At 44.4% G+C, this 13,687-nt stretch overlaps 1 protein-coding gene across 1 annotated transcript in view; it reads left to right on the forward strand.

Annotated features, from left to right (window-relative positions):
* SELENON (selenoprotein N) overlaps positions 1 to 13,687 on the forward strand; it is a 29,966-nt gene that overhangs the window by 8,093 nt on the left and 8,186 nt on the right. Inside the window, exons 2-7 of the mRNA XM_015824919.1 lie at positions 740 to 857; positions 5,679 to 5,809; positions 7,209 to 7,421; positions 9,756 to 9,880; positions 12,124 to 12,261; positions 13,522 to 13,603. Coding sequence (XP_015680405.1) covers positions 740 to 857; positions 5,679 to 5,809; positions 7,209 to 7,421; positions 9,756 to 9,880; positions 12,124 to 12,261; positions 13,522 to 13,603 — 807 coding nt within the window. The remainder of the gene's footprint in view (positions 1 to 739; positions 858 to 5,678; positions 5,810 to 7,208; positions 7,422 to 9,755; positions 9,881 to 12,123; positions 12,262 to 13,521; positions 13,604 to 13,687) is intronic.

Here is a 13,687-nt window from a genome sequence, read left to right on the forward strand (position 1 = left end):
GTCTAACACAACTGGAGGGTTCTTGGTACTGTAGAGGAAGGCTGGCTTACAAATAAGGGTATTTAAGTAGATGTCAAATTTAGTTGTGTTGCATCAATGCAATTTTCTTGACAGTATTATAGAAGTGGTTTGAAAGATCTTTTTCAGTCTAGCTCAGGGGTCCTCAACCTTGGCAACTTTAAGACTTGTGGACTTCAACTCCCAGAATCCCTCAGCCAGCAAAGGAGTTGAAGTCCACAAGTCTTAAAGTTGCCAAGGTTGAGGACCCCTGTTCTAGCTTACAACTACAATATGAAGAAGCATACAGTAGTCCCCAATTTACAACTGGTCCATTAATGACCATTTGAAGTTCTGATGGACCTGCCTGAGTATTTATGACCCAGTTCTGAAGGTTTGACAGTCACCCAACTTACAGACAATCTGACTGAACTTTGGTGCTCAACAACTGGGCTGCTAGTACTGTGTCCCATCATGTGACCATGATTTATGATGATTTTGGGAATTTCTTCAACATTACAATACCAAATTGGAAAATCTGTTTCCAGCTTTTCTGCATTACATCTATTTTGATGAAATGATCTCTCTGCTCATTTCATTTGTCTGAAAAAAGAGCTTTTTAAGCTTCTTATCTGTCCAGGTGCATATCACGTAACTAGCTTGGGTGATGAGACAGATGGCTAATTTGAGTTTCTTTATTTCGTGAATGTATGTCTTAAAGAATCCCTTTCCTTCCACTTAGGAAACAGCCCTGAAATCTCTGGGAAATGAGGGTCTTTTTCTCTTCTCTTCCCTGGATACTAACAATGATTTGTACATCAGTCCTGAGGAATTCAAACCCATTGCAGAGAAACTGACCGGTAGGTATTTGAAGAATTTGAGAGCACAAAAAAATTACTAAGTATTGGTGCTGTGCAATTACTAAATATTGTTCCTGTGCAAAAATATTTCTACCATTTTTCCCTCATGGCTTAAATCTATGTCTTGTATTTCTTTGGTTATGTAGTGGCTAAGCAGCTTGTGTATATGTGGAAATGGCTTGTTTTTCATTGTGAAATGATCTTATGTTTTATAATAACGTCCCTGATTTCCTGTGCAGTACTTGCATTAATTCACAAGGAGTGACTCCAGGATGGAATTTCTCCCACAGATTTTGTTTGTTTAGCACTGGTGCTATTGTCACGGGTAAGGGGAGAACCTACCCTTAAAAATTCAGATTTTGGGGAACATGGAGTGAGTGCCTTCTCAAAATGGCCTCCATGAGGGAATTGCCATAACAATCCCCAAATCCATATTAGTCCAGGATGCCTTTTGCTACCTTTTTTCTTTTCATTTCACTTCTTAGCAATTAGCTACACCAAAATGGGAAGATTTTGTTTTGTTCTTCCTTGATTACAAGCTTTGGAATGAAGTGTTCTCAGGTGTGTGGATGCTGTTTGTAAGTATTTAGGTGGTGTTAGCAGTCTAATGCAAGGGATTGATGGCTACATGAAACCTCCTTTAATAGCTATGCCGTAACAGTTCTCTTTTCTTCTGCAACTGCCACAACAGTGCAGTTGGATTAGATATCAGGAGCTGCAAGGTGGCCCATAAAAAGTTCATGATTTTTTTCTTCCTGGGACTGTTAAAAAAAAAAGCATCTTAAATTTTGGATATATGAATTATCTGCCTTTTGGTGGCTTTGATGGAAGACACCTCTTGTAAATCCACCATGCATACGTGCCAGTGCTTCTGTAATACCTGTATATACATTTCTATCTACTGGTTACTTAGGATCGTCTTGACGACATATTTACCTGGAAAATGGATCTGTGTGCTTTTACGGGTATTCCTCAACTTACGGCCACAATTGAGAGCAGAATTTCAGTTGCTCAACAAGGCAGTTGTTAAGTGAGTCACACCCAATTTTATCACCTGTTGGCTGGTGAAGTTAAGCGAATCACATAGTTGTTAAGCAAATCCATTGCCTTTCCTTATGGGAAACCAGCCCGGGAGATCACAAATGATCACGTGGCCATTTGCCAAGTGCCTAAATTTTGATCACGTGACCACGGGGACGCTGTGGCAGTTGTAAGCGTGAGGACCAGTCGCAAGTCGCTTTTCCCGTGCAGTTGCAACTTCAAACTGTCGCTAAATGAATGGTTGTAAGTCGAGGACTACCTGTACAGGAAGGAAGGCTTAATTTGGCCCATGCTTTGCGTATCTGTAAGGAGAGCAAGCTAACTGGGAAGCTAAAAAAGTTCTGTTAACTTTTCAGCTATTTTCTTCTTAGAAACTTTGTACTGTTGAACCACACCAAGGGTAAAAGCCTCGGTGACTGCCCGGGCATAGTGGTCACCACAGTCAAAACCTTTCCAGTTCTTCCTGGTCATTGAATACCCTCCTTCTCATTTTAGCTGGATTCAGACACCATGCTCGGCGATGATTTGTTTTTAATCATAGCTTGCTGATCAAACTACAGTGGCTTGTTTTACATATGCTGTAAGCCAGACATGTCAAACACAAGGCCCGGGGGCCAGATGTGGCCCGTGAAGTGGTTTCATGTGGCCCGCGAAGCCATCCTGGAAACAGTGAGGGAACGGCCCCCGCTGCCTTGGCCCTTAGCTCCATAAGCCCCCCCCCCGCATGGCCTGAGAGGAAGAGTGAGGCTCCTCCAGTGGACCATGCCTTGGCACTTGCCCCGGTCCCACCCCCTTCTGCCAGAGACCCTCAGATCTGTCCCACTCCTGCCCAGCTCCCCATTGGCACCCTTGACGCAAACGATGTAGAACTGGCCACGCCCACCCAGTAGGCCACACCCACTCCATCCATGCCCACCCGGTAGGCCACACACACCCTGGCCACACACCCCTGCCCTCCCCGAGGGCAACTGCAATGCTGATGCGGCCCTCAATGAAATTGAGTTTGACACCCCTGCTGTAAGCCATACATTAGGAATGCCCTGCCCGAGACCTTCTCCTTCTCCCAGACCTTTGGGTGTGACCACCAGAAGTCTCTATAGAGATTGCCTAAGAATGCTAATTTACTGACACTTCATTTATTGATTTCATTTTAATTTTACATTCAGCCAATTCAATTGGAGGGCTAATTTTTGTGCCCGCATTGCCTTCTTTGCATCCTTGGGGAGAAGGGTCTCCAGTGAACCACTCAGGGACCAGGTACAGGTCTCTGTCCAAAAATATGCTGGTGCCACCCTGCAGGTAAACCTGATTCCTTCCACCACAACTGTAACCCAGACAAGTTACCTTACGGTTTCTGAATCCGTATTTGGCAGCAGGCTGTTATCCTCTCTCATCCCAAAGTAATTACCATCTTCCAGCTTGATGTGTAATAAAGGTGAAGGAGCTCACTTTAGCAGGAATCGGAGAAGAGTCAGGAGGAAATCCACCGGCCTTTTGCATAAGCTTATTTGTGGGAACAATAATAATAATTTTGCAAGCCCTTTTAAGCCCCCGCGTCAATTGTTGATGGTCTGTTGCTGCCACCTGGTGCACGGAGGTAGAATTGTTGAGCTCTGGCTCTCTTTTGGTACCCAATTCGAGGGTTCGTTGTAGTTGTCAAGTGCACAGCTTCCCACCTGCACAACTGTAATCCCTGTGGACAACATGTGCTGCACTGTCTGCTTCTGGTTGGTCTGTCATGGCAGGGTAAATATAGTTGATTTAGATTGCAAATTGAGAAAGAGCAGCCATAGTAATTTGGAGCAAGCTTTTTTTTGCTGGCGGTCTCCATTCTTTGCAATCCACACCTGCCAAATTGAGATTCAGATTTTTGTGGGCTTTTTGAGTACCTGCTTACCTGCTTATTTTCCCTGTTTTTATTTCAATAGTTGATGTTAATACCCGTAGCTTTTATTTTAGCTTTATATTTTTATTGCAATCTGTCATGGGAATTTTGATAGTGAATAGTAGAACGAAAGTGCATACAGTCAAGGCCATGGTTTTTCCCAGTTGCAATGTATGGCTGTGAAAGTTGGACCATAAGAAAGGCTGAGCGCAAAAGAATTGAGGCCTTTGAACTATGGTGCTGGACTGCAAGGCGATCAGACTGGTCAGTCCTTGAGTCCCTGATTGCTCTTTAGAAGGCCAGATCCTGAAGTTGAAACTCAAGTACTTTGGCCACCTAATGAGAAGGAAGGACTCACTGGAGAAGAGCCTGATGCTGGGAAAGATGGAGGGCAAGAGAAGAAGGGGACGACAGAGAAGGAGGTGGCTGGATGGAGTCACTGAAGCAGTAGGCGTGAGTTTAAATGGACTCCAGAAGATGATAGAGGACAGGAAGGCCTGAAGGAGATCAACCGTGACTGCTCTTTAGAAGGCCAGATCCTGAAGTTGAAACTCAAGGACTTTGGCCACCTAAGGAGAAGGAAGGACTGACTGGAGAAGAGCCTGATGCTGGGAAAGATGGAGGGCAATAGAAGGAGGAGACGACAGAGAATGAGTGGCTGGATGGAGTCACTGAACCAGGAGGCGTGAGCTTAAATGGACTCCAGAAGATGGTAGAGGACAGGAAGGCCTGGAGGAACGTTGTCCATGGGGTCACGATGGGTTGGACACGACTTCGCAACTAACAACAACAAAAGTAGAACAAGTTAAATGAGTCAGTATGTTCATGAGGACAGTTAGTGCAATTTTTAAATGCTTGGCAACTTAAAAAACATGGAACAAAGTTTCCCAGCATTGACACTAGCTACTTGGTAAAGCCTACAAAGAGCAGATAGGAGGAATTGAATCAATGATCACATAATCCTTTGCACGCAATCCATGCTATCTGATTTTTATATAAATTTCACCCATTCTAATTTGGACAATAACTGCTATTACTGATTCTCTGTGACAGTTGCACCGTAGTGTAGCAGTGAGCTATTGTACATGATACATTTGTTTCACTAAAGTAATAACTCAATAGGAGAGGAGGAATGAGAATAAGGGCGCAAGTCTTTTAGGACTGCAGTAGTTTTGGATGACATTTTAGGAATGGAATTGCTGAAAACTTAAATGACGTGATGGCAAAATTTCAGACATGTTAAAACTACTATGCGGTTTTGTTTGGTGGCATTCAATTCTTAAAAAAAACAATTATTTTTCTAAATGTTACTTAACCATTTAGATCAGTGGTTCTCAACCTGTGGGTCGGGACCCCATTTGGGGTCGATTGACCATTTCATGGGGGTCGCCAAGCTAGGCTGTCCGCCATTTTTTTTGTCCGCCATTTTTTCCCCTTTTCCGGCGGGTGCCTTACCTCCCTTGGGCTGGGCCAGCTGGTGGTCGGCCTGCTCCGTCTCTGCCGCTTGCCAGCTATGCCTCGGCCGGCGCAGGGGGTGGAACCACGCATGCACGGCACTCCCGGGCAGGGAAAGTCCTCAACTTACGACCGGCTGGGTAGTCCTCGACTTACGACCGGTTTAGTCCTCGACTTACAACCGGTTGGGGGTCGCGGCATTAAAAAGGTTGAGAACCACTGATTTAGATCAAACTACAGAAAACACCACTGGGTCTGTAATGGATATAATCCATCTTATAGTGAAACATAACATCAATATTATCTTCATTCCTACAGAGACATGTTTTCCTCTCTGCTTCACCTTTCATGCCAACGTCTGATCGCTAGGCTTTCTTGTAGTCTCAATTTCATATTTTTGCCTATTAAAATGAGTTTTTGGTTACTACCATTCCATTCAGGGATGATTCCTGTGTCTGGAACTGAGGAGGAGGAAGTGATGGATCCCAATGGAGAGACTCTCTCGATCCTTGCAAAATTCCAGCCTCTGTTGATGGAAACCATGACAAAGAGCAAAGATGGCTTCCTTGGAGTGAGTAGCACATTTTTTAAAAAATATATATTGCAGCTACAGACATAACGTTGGGGAGGGGGGACAGTTTCAGTCAGCAATTCTGTGAATCCACTCATTCAATCAATTGGTCTTTATTCTGGTCCAGGGCAGTTATTCAAAATAAGCATAAACATACAAGATGAATAACAGATATAAAAAAGTGGAAGTTTAAAAATTACACAGGGGATATAAAATACGTGTAAATTTAAAACTCAGAATATATAAGCAACATAGAGGTGGGCCTCAACTTGTGACCATTCATTTAATGACTGTTCAAAGCTACAAGGGTGTTGAAAAAAGTGACATGACCGGTTCTTGCGTTTACGAAAATCACAGCATCCTCTCAATCACGGGATCAAAATTTAGGCCCTGGAGCCACTGGCATGTATTTACAATGGTTGCAGTGTCCTAGACCAGTGGTGGTGAACCTATGGCACGCGTGCCAGAGACGGCACTCAGAGCCCTCTCTGTGGGCACGCGCGCCATGCCCCGGAGATGGCAACCGTACCTCTTCAACCAGCCGCCCGCTAACTCGGTGAGGTCCCACGTAGCCGGATGCATCCCGGCACTGCTGGTTTCCCTCCCCCCCATCCCATCCCTCCTGACCTCGCATGCTCTCCTTTTCCCGGGCACAATCCACTGCATCACCTCCTCAACTGTCGGCCGTCCGTCCAGCTCAGAGGCGGCTTCTCTGAACTGCTGGCGGCGGGCTGTGGAGCCCCAGAGTGCACCGGTCGAGGGGCTGGCAGGCTGTGGCTTCTGACTGACACTGTTGGCCCCCATGCGCTCACTGGCCTCTGTGTGCGGGGGCCGATGGTGTCAGGCAGTAGCCACCCTATTCCCTGCCTCACCTTGCCCTGTGACAATGGCACCCCCGCCCTGCCTCGCCTTGCCTCGTCTCACCCCGCAGGATGAGCCTCCTCCCCACCTCCCCACCTGCCAGAGACTCCCTGGATCTCCCGCAACCCTGCCCGGCCCCCACAGGCGTCCCTCCTCACAAGCAACATCGAGGTGACCATGCTTACCTTGGCCACACCCACCCAGGTGACCATGCCCACCTGGCACCCGGCGATAAATAAGTGGGTTTTGGGTTGCAGTTTGGGCACTTGGTCTCTACAAGGTTCGCCATCACTGTCCTAGACTCATGAGATTGCCATTTGAAACTTCCCCAGCTGGCTTCTGGCAAGCAAAGTCATTTCACTTAACAACAGCAATGACCTGTTTAACAACCGTGGGGGGGGGAAGGGTCCTAAAACCAGGCACAATTCGCTTAACAACCGTGTGGGTTAGCAATGAAAATTCCGGTCTCAGTTATGGTTGTTCTTGGCAATCTCTAAAAACTAGGTTTGCTTATTAATAGGCCTGTTTGTTTCTTCAGATTTCCCATGTGGCCTTCACTGGGCTCCGCAACTGGACAGCTCCTGCTTCGCCCCTCAGCATGATGTTCGCTCGACAATTCAAGGCCTTTCTTCCCCCAAAGAATAAGTTGGAACCTGGTGACCCGTGGTGGATCATTCCCAGCGAACTAAACATCTTTACCGGATATCTTCCCAATAACCGTTTCTACCCTCCAGTTCCCAAGGGCAAGGAGGCGAGTGTGGTGCTTCCTAATGAGGAAGAGAGAATAACCTTTGCGATTGTTGAGTGGGGCTATCTTGAATTTGATACAGTGGTGAGGTTGTTGGTTCTTATGAAAAGGGGAATTCGACACCTTTAAAGTGGCGTTAAATGCCTATAATTTCTGAACCCTGTGTAGATATTGGCATTTCTCAGTCTTAGAAACTTCAGGTCCTTTGGATTTCAACTCCCAGAATTCCCCAGCCAGCATGCTGGGGAATAGAAAATAGAAAGAAAGCATGCTGGCTGGCGGATTCTGGATTCCAGTCCGCTCCCACAGAGAGGGCCTCCTTAGGGTGCTGTCGGCCAGACAATGCCGGCTGATGAACCCCAGGGGGAGAGCCTTCTCTGTGGCAGCTCCTGCCCTCTGGAATGACCTACCCCCCGACCTACGTACAGTTACGGGCCTGCGCCTTTTTCGCCGAGCCCTGAAGGCCCATCTATTCCGTGCGGCCGGCCTGGCATAGTTTGGATTGTGTTTCAGTGGGGGGTTTTGTATGGGTGTGTTTTTAGAACAGGCCTATTATTTAATTTGATTTTAGAACAGAAACTTGCGTATATTTATCGTGGTTTTTATTATCACCTGTTCACCGCCCTGAGTCCCGTAAGGGAGATAGGGCGGTATATAAATTTAATAAATAATAATAATAATAATAATAATAATAATAATAATAATAATATTGAAGCCCACCGGTCTTAAAGTTGCAGAGATTGAAAAACACTGGGGTATAAGATGATTCGTTAAGTCCGGTCCCTGCAAAACGGACTTGGGAGGAAGGCTTTGGAAAGAGGGGGAAGGGGGGGAGAGAGAAAGCAATGGTATTTTAGTGCAGTACTTTCTGAATCACGGAAAGAAATACTGCGGATCGATAGAGCACAAAGTAGAAATGCAGTGCAAATGGGCAGATCAATTTCCAGTCCTTGGCAGCTGTCCATTGGAATATTGGATCAGGTGTATTAAAAGACCAAAAGCACTGTGATTACTATAACAAATATTCGGTAATAACGGGAGCTATAAATTATTGAAAGGAGCAGAGAAACGGGAGGGAGAGCAAGGAGCTAAGACATCTATTGTTGAGCAGTATTTCAGAAAGACACTTTTTTTTTCCTCCGGTGAGGAGAGGCACCTGGGCATGTTTCCTGTCGTAGAGAGACAATGTGAGAGGAGATTTAATAGCTCTTTTCCAGAACCCGACAGGCAACCTAACGCCAAGGATTTCAAGATGGTTATTTCAGGAGAAACTTCCTGACAGTTAGAACAATTAACCAGTGGAACAACCTGCCTCCAGAAGCGGTGAATGCTCCAACACTGGAAGTTTTTAAGAAGAAACTGGACAGCCATTTGTCCGAAATGGTATAGGGTTTCCTGCCTGAGCAGGGGGTTGGACTAGTCCAGGGCTTTTCAACCTTTTCACCCATTGTACCACTTTTAGGATATGGCAATATCCGAGTACCACCAGTCGCCTAGCAAGGTGTCAAAAACTTGATGACCCCCCCAAAAGGAAAAAAGTGATAAAGTACAGGTAGTCCTTGACTTACAACAGTTTGCTTAGTGACTGTTCGAAGTTACAATGGCACTGAAAAAAAGTGCCCCCCAAGCCACAGCTGAGCAAGACACCTGCCTGACCACCCGGCGGCACTCTTCCTCCCGTCTGAGGTTTTCATTGTTGTGAGCATTTCTGTTGAGGACTGGAAGCGGGGGTGGGGTGGGGTGGTGTTTGGTTTTTATTCCCCCCTGTCTGCTGGGTGGTTGCAGCAGGTTTTGGTCACTTGACATGACCCTGGGACACTGTGACCGTCATAAGTATGAATCGGTTGCCAAGCATCTGAATGTAAATCACAAGACCCTGGAGATGCTGCAACATTCCAGCTGATCGGCGCTTCTTCTGGGCTCAGCGGAAGCACCAGGATCAGCGCCGAGCTCTAGCTGGAGCCTGGCGCTGATCCTGGCGCTTCCGCTGAGCCCTGACAGCCCTGCAGCTCCAGCCGTCTCTCGCTCAGGCTTATACAGTGCTGCCACAGGTTCAGCTCATTCCCCTCCCCCGCTACCATTTTTTCTAGGATGGTTGCGTACCACCTGCCAGGTGCCAATGTACCACAGGTGGTACCCGTCCCACTAGTTGAAAAGCCTTGGACTAGATGACCTCCAAGGTCCCTTCCAACTTTATCATTATTATTATTATTATTATTATTATTATTATTATAGTAGAGGTGCTTTCCAGTCCTGAGATTCTGTAATTCTTGGTTTCTCCTTTCAGGGGCTTGTTATTCATTTTCAGGTCATTCCTCCCTGTATCTTCTCCTTTAGGTCCTCATTCACAAGCTCTTGAGTATGTTCCACCCGCGGCCATTTGTGAAAACCCGTTTTGCTCCTCAGGGAGCAGTGGCCTGCATTCAAGCTGTAGCAGAGTTCTACTACAGAATAGCCTTCAGGTAAAGTAAAGGTAAAGGTAAAGATTTCCCCTGTCTAGTCATGTCCAACTCTAGGGGGTGGAGCTCGTCTCCGTTTCTTAGCCGAGGGAGCCAGCGTTGTCCAAAGACACTTCCGTGGTCATGCAGCCAGCATGACTACACACCAAGGTGTGTAGTTACCTTCCCACCAAAGTGGTACCTATTAATCTACTTGCATTTGCATGCTTTCGACGTGCTAGATGGGCAGGAGCTGGAGCAAGGAACGGGAGCTCACCCCATCCCACGGCACTTGGGTCTTGAAGCTGGGCTGTCAGCTTTCCAGCTGATAAGTTCAGCGTTTTTAACTGTTGAGCCATCGCGTCCCCCTTCAGAATACAGTCCCCCAAGAGGTTGCATTCAGTGTGGGGCGTGGGAGGATAGGTGTGCGATTATGTATGGGTAGATCTGAGCAAGAAGCACGTTGGGTGCAACCGCAGGTGGGATTATTTCATCTTGTTGCTTAGAAGTATCTGAAGGAAAGACTGAGGGAGGCACATGATGTATGTGACTCCATGGCCTTGATTCATGAACTGGCCCCTTTTACAAAGTTGTGGCCCAGCTGAATTGTTGGCCATCCACGTTCTCTAGAATGCTTTTCCCGTCAAACTTGAGAATTGATGTCCTTGCTGGGATTTAAAAAGGCCTTAAAACATATTGCAATTGTTTTTCATTATATATATATATGTGTGTGTGTGTGTGTGTGTTTAAAGTTTGTGATCTGATGTTTATGTTTTATTTATATTACTGTGTGGCTTCAGTATTGAAGGATCTAATTATAAATAATTAACTATAAATAAAGAAGGCCCAGTGGATTAATTTTTAATTCAAAGTTAAATTTAGCTTTCTTTGTCCTGGAACAGATTGAATGGTTGGGAATGTGATATTCCTCCCCCAGTGCCATTTAAAGACCATGAATTTAAAGGCCTTCTGTTGCCGGGTTGTCAGATTGAGAATAATCGTCCTTGCTCACTGGTTCCTCAAAAACTCTAAACTCCACGTAGGAATAGTCATCACGCACCAGCTTTGCTTGATTGGACTGTTGCGTTACTTAGTGGTGCAGACAAGCAGTTCCCATGTGGTAGGGAAGGAATATTTCATGTGCCGGTGAAATTGATCACCTGATGATTACCTTCCCAGCTGAGCATCTAGCCAACCCGCTTTGCATGTAAATAGACTCTGATTCATTCTTTGGCATCTCCAAAAGGTCTGTCAAAAATTCCAGCCAGATACTCAGGAGAGTGCCCATCATTGTACGGCCAACACTACTGAATTAAGCAGCCAATCAGTCTCCCACTTCCTAGAAAATGAGAACCATCGTTCCTTCTTTTAGATCTAGTATAGCTAAACAAGAGGAGCTTGAAATGTATAACTCTTGTCATTTTTGCAAATGTGTGTACGTTACACATTCCTCAGGAAGTTCTGTGATCTGAATGGATTTGCACTTATAAATCTTTTTCCACAGTGGATCAAGCTAAGTGATTGAATGAGAAAAAGAGAGTGCAGTTAATTAACTCAGAATATGCCTAATGGACAGCTAATGTTTCCTCAGTGAAAACAGAAGATCTCTGCAAAATAGTTAATACGCTGTTAAAAATAGAAAGAAAACTCAGAGTAACAATTCCATGCTTTATATGAAAATGTTTTCATTCAATTTTGGATCCCCCTAGATGCTAGCAACTCTTGCAAATTAAAATAATAAAACACAATCGTTTTTAAATACACGTAGTGTAGAGTAGAAGCTTTAAAAGTACCCACTGACGGGCAAAATCTTGTTTTGTGTTTTGAAGGCGAGAAGAACCATCAATATTGTATGTATAAGAGGCAGAATATTCCACCCTCTCAATTATTCAGCGTTAATGGCAGTGCTGGGAATTTACCATAGAGGCAAACTGGAAGTTTCTGCAGCTGTCTAAGCCCAAATGTAGCACCGTCCATACAGCATAAACAGCTAGTTTGGGATCACTGGAAACATCTGTCTGATATTCAAGAACGTATCTATGTAGAACTCAACCATAGCTCAACCATTCAGGCCAACATAGATACACGTCTCAATAAATTCATCCTGTAAAGAACTTCCACTGTTCAGCCATTTCATTCTTGCTCATTTACAATAATCCAAAGTTCTTCTGGCCTGTGTGAATGCAGTCATCTTAATTTGGTGGGGATGAGGGAGGATAGATTTGGTGAAAATAAACTGCTTGGCTGATTGCTCCTTTTGATTCCAGAATCCATGCAGAGTTCCAACTGAATGAGCCTCCAGATTTCCCATTCTGGTTTTCTCCTGCCCAATTCACAGGCTACATTGTCCTCTCAAAGGATTCTTCCCATGTCCGAGAGTTCAAACTGTTTGTCCCTAATAACAGGTAAGCTTCTCCAGTTTCCAGTACCACAAGCAAGCGTGAAATTTGAAGCAGGCTCACTCAATGCATCGTTAACAATTTCACATTCTTCTACCTGAAGACAGTTTGTAATAAACATTTGGGTATAATTCATTTTCTTTTTTTCCTTTTTAAAAAAATTTTTTTTTATTGAGTAAACATTTAAAAACAGGTTGAACACAGTGTGGCTTTTCTGGCTGTTATTTTGCCACACATACTATACTATATACCATATACCATATATCTCCCTATTCATTGATCTTTTATACCATTTACATATTGCATTTTATACTATTTACATATTTATATATTTACATACATATTTACGTCTATTTACAACATAACTTCCATTTCCATTCTTATTTCATATTGTTTCTGATCTCTATCTTACGCTCACTTTGAGGTTGAAAATCTACACTTTCTCTCGTCTAGACGAGCTTTCTCTGTTCTGATTTTTTCTCCTCGAGTCTAACCAATAGTACATCTTACCCCAAACTTCGTAATACTCTGTTTCATTCTTGTCTTTAATTTCTAATGTTAGTCTATCCATCTCTGCACATATCAAAACTTTTTAAAGTGATGATAACATGAGCCCAAAATTTTCAGATATAATGTCGATTTAGACAAATGGCAAATGTTATGGGGTGTAATTCATTTTCTGATGGAGAAACAGGTCTGCTTTAATTTTAGCTCTTAACAAGCTCTTAAAGGCAAAAGATGAACTCTTTGGATAGAGTTCATTGCCTTGACCAAGACACAGTGACTGAATCTATATCAGATAAACCAGATGGTAGCTTGTGGCATGATTTCAGCTACTCAGTCAGGCAACTGAGTGGTCTCAGAGCAGAGTTTCTTGACAATTTTAAGATGTGTGGACTTCAACTCCCAGAATTCCCATGCTGACCAGGGAATTCTGGGAGATAAGTTCATCATAAGTTAAGCTCATCTTAAAATTGCTCAGGTAGAGCATGTGCTTTGGTACTGACATTTTACCAAAAGAAGATGAAGCTTGGAGAGGGATATTTATTCTGGAATGTCCACGAGGCCTTTCAAGCAAATTGCAATGATTTATTTAACAAGAACTTGTTTTGCTGTCAATGTATTCCACATACTTCTAAATGCTGTGTTTGGTAATTGCCCTCTTCTCTTTCTCATGGGTGCCCTGCTTCACATGAATGAAAATTTCTGGCCTTGTGGACTACAGCTTTCCCATTTCTAATGATGGTGATTTTTTCCCCCCATCAGGTCTCTTAATGTAGATATGGAATGGTTATACGGTGCCTTGGAAAGCAGCAACATGGAGGTGGATATAGGATACTTACCTCAGGTCTGTACCAAGTGTGGACTAATCCTCTGTGTACATGCATAGAGCAACAAAGATGATTAGGGGACTGGAGGCTAAAGCATATAA

This window comes from Protobothrops mucrosquamatus, unplaced genomic scaffold (assembly GCF_001527695.2).
Source record: "Protobothrops mucrosquamatus isolate PMUCROS unplaced genomic scaffold, P.Mucros_1.0 scaffold_197, whole genome shotgun sequence".
In the NCBI taxonomy this organism is placed as follows: domain Eukaryota; kingdom Metazoa; phylum Chordata; class Lepidosauria; order Squamata; family Viperidae; genus Protobothrops; species Protobothrops mucrosquamatus.